Source organism: Armigeres subalbatus, chromosome 3 (assembly GCF_024139115.2).
Source record: "Armigeres subalbatus isolate Guangzhou_Male chromosome 3, GZ_Asu_2, whole genome shotgun sequence".
NCBI lineage: Eukaryota > Metazoa > Arthropoda > Insecta > Diptera > Culicidae > Armigeres > Armigeres subalbatus.
In genome coordinates this window covers 271,676,566-271,691,664 of record NC_085141.1, presented here as the reverse complement: position 1 = coordinate 271,691,664, position 15,099 = coordinate 271,676,566, and the positions used below count along the sequence as shown (strand labels likewise).

The window sequence follows — 15,099 nt, the reverse complement described above, 5'->3', positions numbered from 1 at the left end:
CTAATGATTGTAGACAACTGAATCCAGCTTGTAGTATTTTGTGCAGTATGGGCATTAGCCAACTAGATATTAGTGCATGGACGAACAAAACATATCTGAAAGCAGGAATTTAACTGAATTAAGCATATTAGAAGTATTTTACATATGTTGGAATAATTCTAATCAACAACTTTTTTGTTTTAAAACAAGTAGATACTTTTTAATTTTGCTTCGAATGCGAAATGTGAGAAAAATTTGTTGAAGCTCATATCGCAATACAAAATGTGTGTAATATTTTTTCGATTCTATTTTATAACTTATCAATGGAAATAGATTTTTGAAATTGATGCATATTGAAAATTAGTCGAATTGATTTCAGAATTCTAAGTTATGTATCTTTAAACTGAAAGCATTTCAAAAACAAGAAAGGTAGGTTCTCATCAAAATCTAATCCAATTCATTGATCATCACTTGAATTTTCCCTAAGTCAAAAATCTGTCATCAAGTGTCACAACGCCACAAGATAATGAAGTTAATCTGGCATATCTTTCATGGATCGGAGCTTGTCACTTCTAGTGACAATCCATTAACCTACCAAGCATTCATCAGTTTCCTATGGCGCATCATTATTGTCCCCAGCAAATGTCACCGATTGTGAAATGCCGTCCCCAAAAACAGATTGACGATGAGCCGTTCTACATTACAGTGATTATAAATGTGACGTGAGCAGTTATAAACGAGGTGGTGCTCGTTCACTGTACGCTTCTCACCGCATTCCTGGTCGGTCAAAGCATAATCATTCTATAACTGAAACAATAATGCGGGCGAGAGACAGTTTCTGACAACGTTGAGCCCCCACCCAAACGAGATCTATTTATGTAGGTAACCTGAGTCAGCTTCGCTGCATAGATATACATATACATACCTTTATGCAGTTTAGTTTGTGAGTAGAAAATCTACCGGCTTTTGATTGACGGCAAGATTAACTTAGCTTGCAGTGCCTTTTCGGTTGATTATCCTACCCATCGTCACCGTTGTAACTGACCTTTTGATAAGGCGTCTTTGCACGAGAGCATCTGGTCGATGATCAGAAAAGCCCAAATAGGATATCCTCAAGTGGGGCTTACGGTAGCTCAGCTTTTCACAGCAACGATACACCTAGGTATTAATCAATTACAAGTTCAACTTGTTTGAATCGATCCAGTTTGTATTGTGAGTGTGACAGATATTGCTACCTTTATTGCATTTACGTTGCAAAATTTCTGTAAAATTAACGGCGTCAATCTACATCATACAACATCAGACAGTGCACATTGGGCCACGTCGTAAAATTAGGAGGAAATAATTATTTTCACCATAATGATAATATTTTAGGATCCAAGTTGCTTTAGCAAAGTCAAAGCTTATTATTTAAGCTTTATTTTGAAGTGTGTTGCAATACGGTGGCCCCACAACATTTTGAGATAAATTTTTTAACTTCTTTTTTACTAATTTTAGCATTGTACGATGTTCTAGAAAGTTGTTCCTTATTTAATTTTGAGACACTTTGCTGAAGAAACCATTGTTGTACGTCGTTTGTATCATTTGTTATGATAATTTTAAATAATTATGTTAGGGTGACCCTAAAAATCAATATTTTGATTGTAACTTTTTAGTTTTAATTTTTATCGAAGTGACGTCTTCTACAAAGTTTTAGAGCATAAAAAATGCACGTTTTGGTTACATAATCGGTATATTGAGTGAAGATGCGCTGAAAATATATAAGGAAGTTATGATTACTATAAACATTTTGTATTTTGACGAATTGGGCGGAATTTTTAGTTTTCTTACACTTATAGAACTGATGATTTTGATTGATGATGATTGATTGATGAAATTTATCTCAAAATGCAGTAGGACCACCCTATTGCAACAAACTTCAAAATAAAGCTTGAATAATTAGCTTTGACTTTGCTGAAGACACTTCGATCCTAAAAAAATATCATTATGGTGAAAATAATTTTTTCCTCCTAATTTCACGACGTGGCCCACTGTGCAGTGTTGGTAAAATGTGCATTAAAACACTCTGATTATGCAAATATTTACATTGTATTCAGTCAAATTTCATGCACCAAACAAGCCGAAACAGTATGCCAAAAAAAAAGTGACATCAATGCTTTCTAGCGTATTTCGCGATCGAATGTAACTCGTCGTTGACTGGAACAATTCCGGTCAAGATCTTCGAAAACTTGTGTTCATTAAGCAACAGTACAAGCACATATGATGTATTGTTTAACAAGTGTGTAGAAAGTGGCAAGTAGTAAATCCCAAGTAGCAAGAGAAAACAATGCAATTTTATCGATTTATTCGAGAAAAACAAGTGGAAATCGATTTAAGATGCGCCAGTCAGCTAATACTTGCCACTGCTATTTCTGGGTGACAGGCTGATTTCAGTTACAGAGCCGAGAGCAACGGATGTTCAAACAGGAAGTCACTAATAAGTTATCCTTGTAATAGAATTTGGGCTTTCATTAGGACCCTTTAAGTATTACATGTTGATGAAAAAATCAAATTTGTACATAACTTTTGAAAAAAAGTTAGTAGTAAGTTAGTAATAGAAATCCCATGGTATTTTTTTCCTATAACTGGCTGTGTGTGAAGCTGTTTGAACAACCGTTTGACAGTTGGCAACTCGGTTGGAAATAATCAAAGCATACCGCGTTGACTCAAATTCCGAACATGACTTACATTCCGAACACTGGCGTTTAAGTGCCCTAAAACTAAGTTTTTCGTCGGTTTTCCGTACTGAGGATAAAGATTACAAACGAATTTAAGATCTCATGGAAAGAATTTCGAAAATAAAGCTAAAATGACCATTTCAAAGCGTGTGTTCGGAATATGAGTCAAAACGGTAGTTTGATTTTGGTTTGAGTTGTCGAGGGCGGAGTCAAGGTACGCTCAATATTGGGGTGGGGGACAAAAAAGTCAAAATTTGAATCACTCTACTCAACGTGCTTGAGCGTTTGCAGTGAAGTAATGAATCCCCATGTATTTTATTTTGGTTGGTGTTCAAGTTGCTGCTTTGCTTGTTCATGAGTGATATTGTTGGTAGAACAAATTGAGTGTTCGTGCCGCAGTTGATTGGATGCTTGACTAAACAAGAGATGGAGTCAATGTTGGTCAAACTGTTACCCCCTCCCCACTCTTCAATGGATGGTATATTTCTGACGGGAAAACCAGGGAACCTTACCCGTTACCCGTATCCTTAGTGTTAAAGTGCATGTCGAATTACTTCATTACTATTGATAAGCAATGCAGTATCGGTTTCGATACAGTTGTTGTTTTGTTTCCTCAAGAGCACCATGACAAGGTCCCGCTATTTAGACCCTTCATAGAGAGCAATCCCATTGAAGGCGCGCCCCTTATCAATAGGAAATCAATCCTTTCTAGAGAAAACAGAACAGTAATACTGTTTTTGGCCATGCATCGGAGCCCTAGCCACATCCTTGTCTTGCTTCTAGAATATCACCAGTAAACAATGAAAACCCGGGATTTAGCTCTGTCTACAAGACCATTTCAAGCAAGAGAATTTGTTCAGTAATAAGAACTTCCGTGTGTTCCTCTCACTACCATTTTCACCAGTTCATGAAGAGTTAGTACGTATTTAACCCCTAACTCGATTTTTCCAGCAGTCAGTTCAGCCTAGGACCGGGTACCGAGGTTTTTTAACTAATTGCTTGAAAAGTTGTTTCCGCTGCATACAGTCTAGCCTCAAACAAGAGGAATTCGAGTCTTTCAACTGTCTGCAAGGTAACATTAATTATGTTTTATTTCTGAGACTGCTGTTGGTAGCGGGGACTAAATACGATGAATCCTTAATTACCACAACTTATTGCCCTAACTAGAAAAATGGATTAAGCTAGGGCTCTGTGTGGTAGATCTTACACCGCAACACACTACGTCAAAGTGATCTACCGTGTTACGGGAACCTTTACTAGCCGGTCCATCGAATCACCGCCGAACAACCACCATCACAACTCGTCTTTTTCGAAATCATCGATCACCGGCTGTCAATCATCCGGGAGCTTCGGCCCCATCAGTAGGTCATCGACTGGTTAACGAACAATCCAACGATTCACGGAATCTCTTTTTAATCGAAATACGGTTTCCAACGAGGGCAGGAGGAAGATTTGATTGTGCCAGTCAGTCGTAGACTGACCCAAATGAGTTGATAATGCCAAATTATATTTCGCGAGTCGGACATCCTGTCGACGATCGCGAAGGACTGAAGCTATCATAGAACACAGAGCATAGAACTATGAATCTCAAGCAGAACGCACACAAACACCAATACTAAAGTAAACGATAAGTAGCGTCTAAATTATTAGGGGAGGGATCGTTTGGCCAAAACTCAATCGGTCGTATGTCACTTGACCGAACAAATCGTTAGGCCGAAAAACATGTGGCCGACCAGATCACATATGCGATGAGGCCTTCCTTAGCCGTTCAGTGATTCATTTCATTTATTTAGTTAACATCTAAACAGATAACACTGAATCAACAATTTGACGCCACAATGCACGGTTGTAAGTAAGCACAAGTAAGTAAGTAAGTCTGCCCATCTCGCTCGCTGCGCTCCACGCCGTCTCGTACCTGCCGGATCGGAAGCGAACACCATCTTTGCAGGGTTGCTGTCCGGCATTATTGCAACATGTCCTGCCCATCGTACCCTTCCGGCTTTAGCTACCTTCTGGATACTAGGTTCGCCGTAGTGTTGGGCGAGCTCATGGTTCATTCTTCGCCGCCACACACCGTCTTCTTGCACACCGCCAAAGATGGTCCTAAGCACCCGTCTCTCGAATACTCCGAGTGCTTGCAAGTCCTCCTCGAGCATAGTCCATGTTTTATGTCCGTAGAGGACAACCGGTCTTATAAGCGTCTTGTACATGACACATTTGGTGCGGTGGCGAACATTTTCGACCGCAGTTTCTTCTGGAGCCCGTAGTAGACCCGACTTCCACAGATGATGCGCCTTCGTATTTCACGACTAACGTTGTTGTCAGCCGTTAGCAAGGATCCGAGGTAGACGAATTCCTCGACCACCTCGAAGGTATCCCCGTCTATCGTAACACTGCTTCCCAGGCGGGCCCTGTCGCGCTCGGTTCCGCCCACAAGCATGTACTTTGTCTTTGATGCATTCACCACCAGTCCAACTTTTGTTGCTTCACGTTTCAGGCGGGTGTACAGTTCTGCCACCTTTGCAAATGTTCGGCCGACAATGTCCATGTCATCCGCGAAGCAAATAAATTGACTGGATCTGTTGAAAATCGTACCCCGGCTGTTACACCCGGCTCTCCGCATGACACATTCTAGCGCAATGTTGAACAACAGGCACGAAAGTCCATCACCTTGTCTTAGTCCCCGGCGCGATTCGAACGAACTGGAGTGTTCGCCCGAAATCTTCACACAGTTTTGCACACCATCCACCGTTGCCTTGATCAGTCTGGTAAGTCCATAATTTTCCATAGCTCTACGCGGTCTATACTGTCGTATGCCGCCTTGAAATCAACGAACAGATGGTGCGTTGGGACCTGGTATTCACGGCATTTTTGAAGGATTTGCCGTACAGTAAAGATCTGGTCCGTTGTCGAGCGGCCGACAACGAAGCCGGCTTGATAACTTCCCACGAACTCGTTCACTAATGGTGACAGACGACGGAAGATGATCTGGGATATCACTTTGTAGGCGGCATTAAGGATGGTGATCACTCGAAAGTTCTCACACTCCAGTTTTTCGCCTTTCTTGTAGATGGGGCATATAACCCTTTCCTTCCACTCCTCCGGTAGCTGTTCGGTTTCCCAGATTCTGACTATCAGTTTGTGCAGGCAAGTGGCCAGCTTTTCCGGGCCCATCTTGATGAGCTCAGCTCCGATACCATCCTTACCAGCTGCTTTATTGGTCTTTAGCTGTTGAATGGCATCCTTAACTTCCCTCAAGGTGGGGGCTGGTTGGCTTCCATCGTCCGCTGAACTGACGTAGTCATCTCCTCCGCTGCCTTGACTTTCACTGCCTGTACTCTCAGTGCCATTCAGATGTTCCTCGTAGTGCTGCTTCCACCTTTCGATCACCACACGTTCGTCCGTCAAGATGCTCCCATCTTTATCCCGGCACATTTCGGCTCGCGGCACGAAGCCTTTGCGGGATGCGTTGAGCTTCTGATAGAACTTGCGTGTATCTTGAGAACGGCACAGCTGTTCCATCTCCTCGCACTCCGCTTCTTCCAGGCGGCGTTTCTTCTCCTGAAAAAGGCGGGTCTGCTGTCTCCGCTTCCGTCTATAACGTTCCACGTTCTGCCGGGTACCTTGCTGCAGCGCGACCGCTGCTTCGACCGCCGTCGACTTCGACCCATATACCCGACGTTGTTCTTCGCTGCGTCGTTAATGGCTGCTTTGACTGTATTCCAGCAGTCCTCAAGAGGGGCCCCAACGAGCTCACCCCCTTCCGTCAACGCTGCCTCGAGATGCTGCGCGTATGCCGTTCAGTATGCAGTGCCGTTCAGTGAGATGCGCGGTTACAAAGCAAGACTATGTTGGAGGTGACTGGGTTCGATTCCCGGTCTAGGAAATTTTCTGGTTGAAAATTGTCTCGACTTCCCTGGGCAACGCCCAGTGAGCATAGAGTACCATCGTGTTAGCCTCATGATATATGAATGCAAAAATGGTAGCTAGGCTTAGAAATCTTGCAGCTAATAACTGTGGAAATGCTCAATGAACACTAAGCTGCGAGGCGGCAGTTTCCCAGTAGGTAATGTAATGCCAAAAAGATGGAGGTAATATGTCCGAATAGGTCATTTGGGCGAAAATGTCATTTGGTTTAAATTGGTCATTTGGTCGAATGGGTCATTTGGCCGAATAGTTTATTTGGCCGAATAGGTCATTTGTCACTAAGTATTGCGAAACGTGAGAAATGAGAAGTAAGAAATAATGGATGAGAAGATATGCATCTCCCTTCTCACTTCGCTCTTCTTACTTCTCGCGATCAGAAGTGCGAATTTATGAGTGAGAAGTAAGAAGTGAGACGTCTCACTTCGCACTACTCATTTTTTACGAGGAGTAAGAAATGAGAAGTAAATAGAGAAAAGTGAGATGTCTCTCTTTTCACTCATCATTTCTCACTTCTCATCTCGAACTTCTCGCTTTCCAAGTGAGAAATGAGAAATGATGAGTAAAAAGTAATGCGTCTCACTTCTCACTTCGTTCTTCTCACTTTTCACAGTATGCATTCTCAATACATACTGTGAAAAGTGAGAAGAGCGAAGTGAGAGGAGAAATAAGGAGTGAGAAATTAGACGTCTTACATCTCACATTGCACTACTCACTTTTCAAGGTGGGAAGTGAGACGTGAGAAATGAGGAGTGGGAAGTAAGAAGTCATGCGTCTCACTTCTGATTACTCTCTTTTCGCTGTGAAAAGTAAGAAGTTAGAAGTGAGAGGCCGCAGTCTCTCTCTCTCCTTCTTTCTCACTTTTCACAGTGGTTATTTTTGCCAAACGACCATAAAGGCTAAATGATGTTTTCAGCTAAATGACCCATTCGTTCAAAAGACATTTACGGCCAAATGGCCTCCTGCTAAACGGAGGAAGTGACGTTTGGCCTAATACCATTTGTCCGAAGGCCACAAGACCGAAAGTTGGACGAAGAAGGGTCGTTTGGCCAAATGTCACTAGGCCGAAAGTTGTTTGGCGAATATACCATTTGGTCGAACAGACCATTAGGCAAGTCATTTTGCCGAAAGGGTCATTTTACCCAAAGGGTCATTTGGCCGAAAGGGTCATTTGACCGAAAGGGTCGTTTGACCGAAATTGTCATTTGGCCGAAAGGGGTCGTTTGGCCGAAAGGGTCGCTTGGCCGAAAGAGTCATTTGGCCGAAAGGGTTATTAGGCCGAAAGGGTTGTTTGGCAGAAAGGGTCGTTTGGCCGGAAGGGTCATCTGGCCGAAAGGGTCATCTGGCCGAAAGGGTCATTAGGCCGAAAGTGTCACTAGGTCGAAAGTGTCATTTGGCCGAGAGCGTCATTTGGCTGAAAGAGTCATTTGGCCGAAAGGGTCATTTGGCCGAATAGTTCATTTGAAAAGTGAGTAGTGAGACCGAAAGGTTTGTTTGGCCGAAAGGGTTGTTCGGCAGACAGGGTCATTTGGACGAAAAGGGCCATCTAGCCGAAAGGGTCATTAGGCCGAAAGTGTCACTAGACCGAAAGTGTCATTTCGCCGAGAGGGTCATTTAGCTGAAAGGGTCATTTGGCCGAATAGTTCATTTGAAAAGTGAGTAGTGAGACGTCTTTATTCTCATTCCTAATTTCTTACTTTTTAAATGAGGCTAAATGATCTATTTGGCCAAATGTCCCAAACGACCCTTTCGGCCAAATGACTTTCGGCCTAATGGACTGTTCGGCCTTATGGCATTCGGCCAAATGGCTTTCGGAAGAATGGGTTCCAGCCAAATGACCACACCATATTCGTGTTAGAATGTTTTGCTTTGATTGTGATCTTCTACTTACTAGTTGAAGCTTGCCATTGAGACATTCTTACAGACTGCATGTGAGTTGTCTGCGAATAAAGGAAACTAGCTAATCGAAAGTTGGTATTTCATCTTCTGAGCATTGTTTTGTCCATTATTTCAACGTTGTGAGATCTGAGACCCTCAACCAACAATGGAATTTCATTGTTGTTCCGGATTTTCAAACAGCGTTAAAACACTAACGTGAGGATCAAATGCTGAATCGGATTCTCTTTTGAGAGGCGGAATACAAAATAAAACGGTAATATGGCGTTTAATTAAAAGGTTTGGATTATTATATCTAGTTTCAATTAGTTTCCAGGCAAGTACATAATAGTCTGTGGAAACTTCCAGGCTGGCTACTATTCTATGTGCCTCGCCCTTCAGGGCTGCCTTCAAATAATGTAGTTTTTGCACCGCTGTAATACTCGAATTTACATGGATATGCGATTTAAAAATGTCTCTCAATTCAATCCATTACCCAGGATTCCCATCACACTCTGGAATCTTGATTTATGAAGGCGGATCGCTTGAGCACCACTGTTAATTGGGTTGGGTACTGTAGCACTAGCAGACTGATTAGGATTCGCACATGCTGGTAACTTTCCAACCAAGGTTGATTTCAACTATCCAACGTGAATAAAAATGATTAAACATTGGATGGATCCATTTCAGCAATTCGTTTTGCTGTAATGAAATTTAGATTTTTGTTCTGTAAAAGCAGAATTTATGAGAAAATTACACTTCACTACTGCTGCCGCCAACGTTAGCCACTCGATGATTTGCCGCTGAAACGCTTTGGACATCATCTATGCGAATCAATTATTGCAGCGCACCTCTCCAACGAGCGGCAATGTTCTGCCATTGCCAAGCGAATATGATTTGCACTTTACATTCGCCTCTGCTCAACCTTCTCTTCACAGATAGAAAAAATCACTGAAATTTACGCTGAAAATCATGCACATAAATGGAACGCCATTATAAGCGTAATTCCACACGGGATATAGCCTGAATGTATACAATATTTGACGTGAATCATCGATATTGCATACAACTTGTAAGCAATTTTGTTAGGAAGAGGACATTTTTAGCATAGAACAGTGTAAATTTCCGCATGTCAAGTTTTACGCGTTGTATATTTTTCATTATTTTTTCTGTGTTGTGTAAAATAATGGTTCTGGAAAGAACCGATTTAATTTCAATGAATTTTGTATTTCGAGAGGAAACTTCACTTCAATGATTTGCCGCTAAAATGCAATCGTCTCCCTCCGAAGAGTACTTGTGATTCTGCTTCCGACGGTAGCTTTCTTTCTTTCATTATCGCCACTGATGTTGCGGGATCGCAAGCAACGCCATTTTTTACAGTCAACGCTTTCTTTCAATAAAATGCTGGTCCTGAAAAGAATCGATTTCCTATTCATACAGCAACCAAACGTTAGTGCGAACCTCGCTTAAAAAATCACTTGACTGCTGCTGCTGTCACCATTCAGAATAAATTGTCAGTACCGTCACTGATGTCGCAAGACCGCAACCGGAAACCATTTTTGCAATCAAACCTTTCTTTTCATTAAATGTTGGTACGGAAAAGAACTGATTTTCTTTTCATAATGTGCCTTTCTAATCACTAAAATCATCCAAACGATAGTCCGAACATTGCGTGAAAATTTTACTTTAGTTAGCCACTCAATAATTTACTTTCCGCTAAGTGCTGCTGTCGGCGACGGAAATTGATGATTTTCTTTCCGCTGAGACCGCTGCTACCGGAGTCAACTTGCGAGAGCTACTTTGCGGGCCCTCGTGTACGCTCTCCGTTAAGTCTTGATTAAACTGAGTATATTAGAGCACAGCCCGTAAGTTGACGATTCTGATGTCTGTGCTGGCGATGCACGTAAGGGATTTTTTATAGTGCTTGGGTAAATTCAATTTTCCAATAGCTTAGCGCCTTTAACCCATTGTGTTTCATAGTTGGGGAAAATCTTAAAAAGTTCGTCGATCGTTTGATACCAAAAGTATCGAAAATACTTCCTGACGGCTTTTTGTGACGGTCTAAAATTTGAATCTATAGAATGACTGCCCTATCCTCCCTAAGGACGTAATCCTACGTCAAAAAATAGCACACTGATTCACACCGCCATTCAGAGTAGCGAAAAACGATGCCGCAATTATATTAGGGCTGATGCACACCTCTAAGATAAATTTGTCAATCAATTTATTTTTTTCGTTCGTGTAAGTAAGTGCAACTTTCCGATGGTAAACATGTTTCATGCAGTTCGTTGACGTTGAAGCGATATTCAAAAAGTAACCATCTTCCCCATTATGTATTTTATTTTGTTACAAACTGTTATATCATTCGAAAGTTATAGCGACAACTATGTATCGATCCACATAAAGAATGGTAATTCCATCAATCAAGCCTATTGTTTTTGTCTTTTCCTGGAACGAATAAAATTAAAGGATAATACGTTTTCTATTATAGGTGATCGAATAGCTAATCCATTTTAATGAATAATAAGTGCCCTGAACTATCATACTCGGAAATTTATGAATTACACAAATAGCCACCAAACGGCTTCATGTCCAATTAGCAATACTTTCTCTTTCATCAAAATGTAGCATCATCACGTGTAGACAATAAATTTTAATCCTTCTCTGTTGTTTCCTCTTCTTCTTTCACAGAAACACCACGATGTGCAACCGCTGGCATACCACAAATCTAGGTGAAAGCGTAACGACGCGGCTCTGTCGAGATTAACCACTCCGGCCTTGTCAAACTGCAGTAACGGACGATGACCGTCATCGCCACCGTTGGACGGATCCCAAATATCACAAACCACATTCTAAGAAATAACTGCCACCACTGTCGTATTGTCACAGTTTTCAATTAAAACCTCTGACAGTGTGCCGGCGAAAGCAAACGCATCACCGCCTTCAGGTTCGCTTACAAATCACGCAGAATGACGGCAAGATTACGACCGGCGGCATCCAGCTGTCGGATTAACATCTACTCCACCACGCTGATCCTACTGGTCTTTCTGCGGCAAGTTTACTCCTTCTGTCCGTCGCTATGCACGTGCGAAGTGCACCCGAAGGCACGCACGTGGTGCATTGGAGCCGGTTTGGACGTGGTCCCGATTCAGCTCAATCCGGATGTGCGTTACATCAATCTGACGTCCAACCGAATTACCAATGTTCACTTTACTCTGAGCTTCTATCACAAATTGGAGGTGCTGGACATCTCGTTCAATAAGATTGAGGGTCTAGGGTCGAAGAACTTTGACGCACAACAGAACCTCAGAATGCTGAACATGAGCGATAACGCCATTGTAGATATCCCGAAAGACGCATTCAAAGGTTTAGAGAGATTGCAGATATTGAAACTGTGCAACAATAGAATAGAAACCATCCACGCATCAGCTTTCCACGAGCTCCGTAATCTACTGGAGCTGGATTTCTCGAACAATGCCATTATCTCACTCGATCACGGAACCCTGCGGCATCTCTACTCTCTGGAGTTTTTATCATTTCAAAACAATCAAGTGCTCGAAGTTCCCTACGAGCATAACCTCGAGCATTTATCACGACTGCAGTCCCTCGACCTATCAGTCAACCTGATAGAGTTCATTGCCAACGACAGTTTCATCAGCTTGCGGGAGCTACGAATGCTCAAACTGGGTGGAAATGTCCTCACCGAACTGGATTACGGTGCATTCCATGGCTTGAATGCCTTACGAGCTTTGGACCTATCGGACAATAATTTTACAGTAAGTACATACATACACACTGTTTCGATGAAACTAAAATCCATCATTAAGTTCCCATTCCATACTTTCCATGCCCATTGAAGCTCATAAGAATTTAAATTCGTTCCCGCTGCGTGACATAATTTCCCTGCAGCCAAACTCGCTGTTGTGGTCATAACTAACACTGTTTAGCGAGCGCACGAAACGCTCATAAAATATTCAAATTCATACCATTTACATAAATCATTTTCGAATAATTACTCCAGCCGGCGCGGCGGGCGGAGGGGGCGGGGAACAAACGGGAGTTCGGAAGGGTGCTCACAATAACTACACACTCACATTTGCGAATGCGTGATAGCCGGCTGATGATGTTACAGAACTGGCGCAGAACTTGCACGACATCCTCGGACCGGCACGTGAAACAAGCATGAGGACATAATTTAGCTTTTTGGAGGCAACGCAGTGCCACTCCCGCCGACAACTGGCAGGAAGCTATCCCGTGGAGATATTGGTTCGTAAAGTTTCCTGCTCACAAATGACTGGCACTATGTGTGTGGCGTGTTACTAAATCTGAAACGGACACACAAACAAAATTATGTTTTCCATTGAAAATTTTTTTTCAAAATAGTCGTAAAGTCCAGATTACCAGTGAGAATTATCTAAAATTGTTTTAGTTGAAAATGAAAATTTTAGTAATCATAAAACTTTTCAATGCATATAAAATAGCAATTTTCAAATTCATTCAGTGCATTTAAGGATTTAACAACTGGCGACGTGGATGAAAAAGATACTTCCTTCAAAACCTGGGATAAAAATATGAATTTATCCATAAAGGAATTTTTATTCAAAGATATTCTATTTTTAATAAATAAGTAATGAAACTACACTTCCCATAATGTATCTTTTCTGTGTATGACCGCGTATCACTCTAGAGTCTATTTGTATCCGCCAAATTTTTGAAAAAATGTGAAATTTTCTGCTTCCACTTAATTTATGAAACAATGTTCAGGTCTTTTTGCTTTCTTAAATTTGCCTACAAGGAAATTCCTATTTCTCGTGATAGAAATAAACCCCCACTCGAAGCACTAATACATAATTTTCGTTATTTGTTATTTATTTTCGTATTTGACACACAGTTTCTTATTTATTACTTTTTTCTGATTGCGTGCCTTTCTCGCAATCATACTCATAATTGATACCAAATCAGTTCCACACTTATGAATATATTTTTATTACTTCACATTTTATTAGCTCAGTTTAGTCCTCACTAATTGTTGGCTATTATTAAGATTTCCATTTCTATTTTCTGTGGGGAGTTTATTTTGCTGCCGCAGCGTATAGTAGTTGTTCACTAGAAATGGGACAACTGCATGGGACCGCGCGGACAAGCCCTAATGAACATACCGAAACGCAAATATTAACGTGAAATCAACTACCGTACAGGACATACGAACGGTGGGCATAGTGGGAACGAATGGGATTTAAACTAGCTAATGAATTGCTATTGGAATCAATTTTGTGTGCTGATTTAATTCGTTCTTTCTGAGAATGGCAAAACTCACTCGCATTTGTTAATCTAGAGAATAAAGGAAAAGTTTACAATTAAATATTGAGTTTTTTTCAATAGAACATTTCAAAAAAATGTTGAGAAAAGATGATATCTTTTTCGTTATACAATTCGAGTGCAATTGTAATCATGAGTAAAAGCCCATTCAATTATGCAATAATAATCAATAATAATTATAATGAAAATCCATATTCCTAGCGATTTTGGAACAAAATTGGAAATGCCTTCAACATGTGTTCCATTCCAGGTAATCCAAGAATTGAAGTACAGGCCTTTACATCAATACGCGTAATTAAAGATCTGTTTGCTCCGTTTGGAAATTTGTTGCATTGATCATTTAAGCCAAATTGGATATGTATTAAAAGCATGTTTTTTTTTCAGGCCATCCAAGAGTTCCAAGAATTGGAGTTCAGGCTCACATGATCTATTTTTGGAAAGATCCAACAATTAGGGCGTATAGTCCAAGAAAATGATAGATGGAATGGATTTTCAGGGCATATCAAATTTAATTCTATGGATTACAAAGGACATTAGAAAAAATATACAACAGCCCTGAGGGATTTCTGAATGAACTGGAATGGAACAATTGATGAACGGTAATTAAATCCAAATCTATGGCTCACAAACAGATACTTGATACTTGATGGGCTATAGTTCTTCGATGAACCTACGCCGAATGGAGTATCCTTCTCCACTGGACTCGATCCTGGACAATCGCTTCCAGTCGCCCTGAACATTGAGCGCCCTCAGGTCCTCTTCAACTGCAAAAAGCCATCGTGTACGCGGCCTTCCACGAAGCCTGCGGCCTCTTCCGGGTTTTCTACTAAATATTATCTTCGCTTGACGTTCTTCCGGCATACGAACAACGTGACCAGCCCACCGTAGTCTGCCGTGTTGTATAAGCTTAATAATATCCAGCCCTTTATACACCTGGTACAATTCGTGGTTAATGCGACACCGCCAGATACCGTTCTCCTGTTTACCGCCGAGTATTGTCCGCAGCACCTTACGCTCAAACACTCCGAAAGCTCTCCGATCAGCCTCCTTTAACGTCCATGTTTCATGGCCGTATTAAGCCACCGGAAGAATCAGAGTTGTATACAGCGCGAGTTTTGTTTTCGTTTGCAGACTACGGGACTTAAGCTGGTTACGAAATTCGTAATAAGCTCTATTTTCAGCTGCAATACGCCTTTTCACCTCGCGGGTAACATCATTATCGCACGTCACTAATATTCCAAGATACACAAATTCTTCTACCACTTCAAATTTTTCACCATCCAGC

The 15,099-nt window shown here is 41.5% G+C and overlaps 1 protein-coding gene across 1 annotated transcript in view; it reads left to right on the top strand.

Annotated features, from left to right (window-relative positions):
- Positions 1–15,099, top strand: part of LOC134219785 (carboxypeptidase N subunit 2-like) — a 427,553-nt gene that overhangs the window by 389,786 nt on the left and 22,668 nt on the right. The window contains exon 2 of the mRNA XM_062698651.1: positions 11,187–12,271. Within this exon, the coding sequence (XP_062554635.1) occupies positions 11,465–12,271 (807 nt within the window). The 5' untranslated portion in view covers positions 11,187–11,464. The remainder of the gene's footprint in view (positions 1–11,186; positions 12,272–15,099) is intronic.